The sequence below is a fragment of the Clarias gariepinus genome, chromosome 8 (assembly GCF_024256425.1).
Source record: "Clarias gariepinus isolate MV-2021 ecotype Netherlands chromosome 8, CGAR_prim_01v2, whole genome shotgun sequence".
Taxonomy (NCBI): Eukaryota; Metazoa; Chordata; class Actinopteri; order Siluriformes; family Clariidae; genus Clarias; species Clarias gariepinus.
Window position 1 is genome coordinate 35,830,432 of NC_071107.1, and position 6,227 is coordinate 35,836,658.

The window sequence follows — 6,227 nt, forward strand, 5'->3', positions numbered from 1 at the left end:
AATCAGAGCGCAGGAGGCGGGATAATTTGCCATCTGATGACGTAAGGAAAACGAAAGCTATAAAGACCTGTTTTTACCTTGAAAGTTCGTCATTAATCCAACGGAAGTGGTGTTGAACATTTCAGCATGAAAAGTAAGTGAATGCTTTAGTCTTTAGATTTTTAGACAGTTTTTTTTTTTTTTGTGAAAATCATACTAGTAGTATTTTTTTTTGTAAAATGTTTAATAGATTTTTTTTTTGGAAGATATAATTAAAAACAATTGTTTTATTAAAAATGTGAATGTTAAAAAAAACAACTGCCATATTCATGAGAAATCCAACATGGGAATTAAACCTTATTATTCACCATATACAGTAGACTGTATTGTAGATGTACTTGATAAAGATTATACACTGGTCAGCCATAACATTATGACCACCTGCCTAATATTGAGTGCTGTGTGTTCTGATACCTTTCTATCAGACCAGCAATAACTTCTTTTTTCCCCCAATTTGAGCTACAGAAGTGTTTCTATTGGATCGGACTTCACTCCCCATCTACATCCGTGAGTGTTGGACACCCATAACCCTGTCGCCAGTTCATCAGTTTTCCTTCATTGGATAACTTTTGGTTTGTCCTGACCACAAAAGGCTAGAGGACTGGGTCAGAGCAACTCCAAAACTACAGCTTGTGTTGGATGTTTCCAGTCTGCAGTGGTCAGGACATACAAAAAGTGATCCAAGGTAGGAAAACCGGTGAACTGGTGACAACAGGGTCATGAGTGGCCAAGGCTCACTGATGCACATGGGGAGTGAAAGCTGGCTCGTGTAGTCTGATCCAAATGAAGCACTAGTGTAGATCAAATCAAGCAAAGTGTCAATGCTGGTTCCAGTAGAAAGGAGTCAGGACACATGACTGTGAATCACTGTTTTGGTGGCAGAAGTGGAATCTACTCGATATCATCAGTGTATATAAACTATAGGCTATAAAGAGTAAAATGTTGGCTCAAAGGATACCCTCTTGACATTGACAATACCTACTATACATTCTTATATCATACTATAATTAACTTTTTACTATTCATTTTTTTTTTTCCCCCAGAGGAGGTCAAAACTGCGATTGGGATCACAATAGGGGCTGTTGCTGGAACCGGTCAGTACTGAAAGCTATTTTCATAGCAGTTGATGTGCCAAAGCTGGATATGTGTATGGTGAATTGTGGTAGTCTAACAGCCCATCAGGGTTTAGTCCACAATTTTTGGAAAAAACATGAATTTCAATTTCAATGAATCAGCCAAATAATTACCATTTTAATGAACACCCTCTGTGTACAACTCGGACCTTAGCTGAAACTAAAAATCTGTTTATTTAAATGTATATATTTTGTAGCTATAAACAGTGATAAGTTGGAAGAAAATAATTGAAGACTTACTTTTTTTAATTTATCCCTTAATATATTTAAATTCTAATCCAGCAAAAAAAAATTTATAAACAATGACATTGGTGGTGTTAGTTTGTTTCATCTTGTCTTATCTTAAATTAATTTTCTGCAAGATGTCATTTTGGTGTCACCATGGACTGGCAGGCAGATGGCAGCAAACAATTATTTAATTTTTTCCCCCAGTTTGGCAAAGTAAAGGCATCCACCCCACTCTGCTTCAGATTAGTCAGGGCAAAAATCTTAAGCCAATAATCACTCCTCTGTAAATGTAACTAAACCAGTCAACAACGGCAGAAAAATTATTTTACAAGAGTTATTTAAAAACAGTGTTGCAGTATTTTGATATGTTTCCACATACAATAATGCTGCTTCCTGAGTAATAGAGGACATTTGCATATAGACTTACATATAGAGTCGGGTACATGCATATACTCAGCAAAAAAAGAAACGTCCCTTTTTCAGGACTGTGTATTTCAACAATAATGTTGTAAAAATCCAAATAACTTAACAGATCTTCATTGTAAAGGGTTTAAACAATGTTTTTCATGCAGGTTAAATTAACCGTAATCAATTAATTAACATGCACCTGTGGAATGGTCGTTAAGACCTTAACAGAAAGTAGGCATTTAAGGTCACAGTTCTAAAAACGCAGGACACTAAAGAGACTTGTCTACCGACTGTGAAAAACACCCAAAGAAAGATGCCCAGGGTCCCTGCTCATCTGCGTGAATGTGCATTAGGCATGCTGCAGGGAGGCATGAGGACTGCTAATGTGGCCAGGGTGATAAATTGCCATGTCTGCACCGTGAGACGCTGATCATCCTCGCAGTGGAAGACCACGTGTAACAACACCTGCACAGAATGGGTACATCCGAATATCACACCTGCGTGACAGGTGCAGGATGGCGACAACAACTGGCCGAGTCACACCAGGAACACACAATCCCTCCATCAGTGCTCAGACTGTCCGCAATAGGCAGTCCATGAGGAGGAGATGCACTGCAGTACTTCAAGCAGCTGGTGGCCACACCAGATACTGACTGGTACTTTTGATTTTGAGCCTCCCTTCATTCAGGGACACATTGGGAAACATTTTTAGTTTGTCTTATGGTGTTGACTCTTTTAGTGTTCATACAAATATTTACACATTAAGTTTACTGAAAGTAAAAACAATTGAAAGTCAGAGGACGTTTCTTTTTTTTGCTGAGTATATTTGGACAAGGACACAATGTTTTTGTTTAATTCTTTTAATGTTATTCCTTTGTACCACAATGGATTTGAAATTAAGCAATCAACTTTGAGTTTACATGCATAGCTACATGTAACAATGCAGACATTTTGTAATCGAGACCAGCTTTAATATACTGTACTTAATTTTCTAAAAAAATATATACATTTTGGAAAGAAATGTCTGTAGTGGCTAAACGGTTAATGCAACATTTGTTAAACCTCTTGAATTAAAGTTGAAACACATTCTACACATCTTTGTTGCTTTCGTTCAAGCCCACAGTGATTGTGCACAGAGGCAAAATCAGAAAAAATTACTTACTTATAAATACTTATGGCCCCAACTGGATCTGCATGTTTTATTTCCCAGAGAAAAGAATTAAACATATTGTAATTTGTTTGGGTTTGTTTCTGTAGTGGGTACAGTCCTATTGGCCCCTGCTGCACTTGGGGTGTTGGGCTTCACTGCTGCTGGCATCCAAGCTGGTTCCATAGCTGCGGGTATGATGTCATCAGCTGCTATAGCAAACGGAGGAGGAGTGGCAGCAGGCAGCCTAGTGGCTGTTCTTCAGTCAGTAGGTGAGTTGACTATCATGTGAGCATTTAATAAAATAAATACCCAACCACCAACACAAGCAAACAACTTAAGTCGAAGTTAGTTGAAGCAAGCAACCAAAAATAAACCATTACTAAAACCAGACAGCAACCATGCAACAAAACACCAACCAGATTAACTAGTCGATCTAATTAACCAACCAGATGGAACCAATGAGGCCAAGCAATTGAACAATAAACCAACCATTTGACCAATCAGCCTGATATTTTAGATTTAGAAACTTGGATATTTTGTTTCTTTGTCACTAAAACAAGTGCTAAATTTGTGCATATGAAACACCAGCATGCAAAATAAAATTGTGTACACAGATGTTTGCAATGACTGTTTATAAATCCCTCACACTTTTTACATTAGTGCTATACTTGTTTGCAGAGAAACACCCAAAGAAAGCCATATGGTAAAAAGTTGAATAATGAGCTCATGGCAGCACATGTTATAAAGGATGTCAGTGTTGTAGATGAGCTTCACTAATAATCACATTGTACAAAGTAGAGCAAAAAGTTTTTCTACAATAAATAGACTATTTGTGATTTCCGAACTCCCTGTCGCACTAGGAGCTGCTGGCGTCTCGGCTGCCACAACAGCAGGCGTGGCGTCTACAGGCGGAGTGATAGGCGGAGTGCTGGGGTGGTTTTCTGGCCGTAGAGGAAGAAATCAACCGACTGATCCACCCAAGAGCCGTAAACAGTCAGACAATGAAGCTGGAAATTCATCAGAAGATGATGATGATGACGACGACGGTGGACCTCCTCCAGGCCTTTCAATGACCCGCAGAAGTTGAAATATTAAATTTTTTCAGAAGTGTACTTAAAATAAAGAAATGCAACCTGGTTACTTAACGTTTGTGCTTTTGAATTAGTCCAAATTTCTCAGGCAAGTAAAAGAAGGGCTTGTGTGTTTTGAATTTGGATTATGAATGGAGATTTACTATTAAATGATCTCGTAAGAATGAATAATAAAAAGCTTGTCTCTGATTGTTTCAATGAAGCCTCTCATGACATGATCAAATTCAAATTTTATTTGTCACATACACAATCATACAGAGTACAATATGCAGTAAATTGATTTTGTGCGACCACAGAGTCGCGACGGCAGCCACCTAACCGGCGCCATCATAGAAAATAAGGAATAAGATACATTAGGATAACGAGCGTAAAAAATCCCCTCCCAGACTGTCCTTCGAAAAGGGCAGTGTGCGATCAGGGGTAAAAAATACCTCAGCAACGGGGTCAAATAAGTGTTTCCGCTGTGTGCGGAATTTAGATTCACACACACACACAAACGTAACAAACAGAAAAACACATCTGTCAGGATTTATTTTTACTTTATTTGAAAGGTAAAATGAAGCTTTATTTGTTTTATTTTTACTTTATATTTTGTGTTAATTTTTTTATTTTATATTTTTTTTGGGGCTGTAGAACGAATAATTAGAATTTCTATTATTTCTTATGGCCAAAATCTTATGGATGTGGTTTGGAATATGAGCCCGCTTCTGGAATGAATTATGCTCATAATCCAAGGTTCCACTGTACATGCTTTGTGTAGATATTCCTGAGTCTGTATGGGTTCAGACTGGAATTAAGATTGGAATTAACTTAACTCATCTTTATTTTATATAGCACTTTAACAACAAGAATGCCCCAAAATGCTTCACATAAATTATAAAATAATATAGTAATCTACAAAAAAAAAAATAATAATAATATAAAGGAACATAAAATCACATCACACACATATTTAATTAAAACAATATGTGTATCAACATCTCATGTTGGTTTAAACGCCAAAAAAAAATGTGTTTTATGTGAATAATATGTGTTGGGTACCATCAGCAAAAGTTTATCTGATGATCTGAGAGACCGGGATGAAGCATAGGGCTTAAGCAGATCCGAGAGGTGGGGCGGGGCAAGGCCATGTAAATATTTAAACGTGACCATTTGGTACTGTACCGGGAGCCAATGAAGAGAAGCCAGAACTGGAGAGATATGTTCTCTTTTACGGGTAGACATTAATAGTTGAGCAGGAGAGTTTTGAAACAGCTGTGGTCGATGTAATGCTGCCTGAGAAACCCCAAAATACAGAGCATTACAGGGATCAATGCGAGTGGTGATAAAGACGTGGATGGCTATTTTGAAAAGCCTAAAGGACAAAACAAGTTTTAGTTTTGCCCATTGCCTTAACTGAAAGAACCGAGCACTAATCTGTTTATCAAATTTAAGGCCATGGACAAAAATAACCCCTAAATTCGATGCTATGGGTTTAACATACTGCTCCAAATCTCCTTAATCCAGAGGTGGAACTGGAACACAGTTTGTTTAATGAATAAACTGTTAAACTTGTTCTACTTGTCTCTAAGCCGGCCTCATGGTGGCAGCACCGGCTGTGATCACGGTAACGGGCTTAACATCTACTGGCATCGCTGCAGGATTCATAGCTGCAAACTTAATGTCATCAACAGCAATTGCTAATGGTGGTGGATGGACATTTACCATTTTCTAAATGTTCACTACAATGTGTTTGTTATTCAGGAGCAGCTGGGCTTGGGACCACAGGCACAGTTCCGGGGCATCCATAGGATCCGACCTGGGTGGAGTGACAGAATGGGCAGTCTCAATTGTTGTTTAATTAAATATTACATAATCCTGATATTATGCACTTTCTTGTTGTTAGAGTATCCATTCATCTTTTTTGTCAATATTTCTCATGCTTATTTGAAGTATTTGAAAAGTAAAAGTCTCCTGCTCACTGTCCTCTATATGATTATCATTGTGGTATAATTGTGGTCTGTCTATATATGAATAAAAAATACAGTGAATTTATTTCTGTTCATTAGTGCTGCTTTTACTACTACTACTTTTGTTTAAGGCAAAAACATTAAGCCAATCATCACACCTCCATAAATGTAACTAAACTAATCAACAAAGATTTTGAACCAGAAACCATAGAGGGACTTTTGAGACTGC

General features: G+C 37.6%; 1 protein-coding gene across 1 annotated transcript; it reads left to right on the plus strand.

Moving 5' to 3' along the window:
• LOC128528909 (interferon alpha-inducible protein 27-like protein 2A) lies at positions 1-4,103 on the plus strand. Its single transcript, XM_053502096.1, has 4 exons — positions 1-133; positions 1,083-1,133; positions 3,066-3,227; positions 3,819-4,103. Exons 1-4 carry the CDS (start codon positions 127-129, stop codon positions 4,043-4,045), a joined length of 447 nt encoding a protein of 148 aa, XP_053358071.1. The 5' UTR covers positions 1-126; the 3' UTR covers positions 4,046-4,103.
• The last annotated feature ends 2,124 nt before the right edge of the window (positions 4,104-6,227 follow it).

Coding starts and splice junctions, on each gene's coding strand:
- LOC128528909 (XM_053502096.1), top strand. Junction 1,134..3,065: donor AGGGGCTGTTGCTGGAACCG/GTCAGTACTGAA, acceptor TTGTTTCTGTAG/TGGGTACAGTCCTATTGGCC. Junction 3,228..3,818: donor GGCTGTTCTTCAGTCAGTAG/GTGAGTTGACTA, acceptor CTGTCGCACTAG/GAGCTGCTGGCGTCTCGGCT.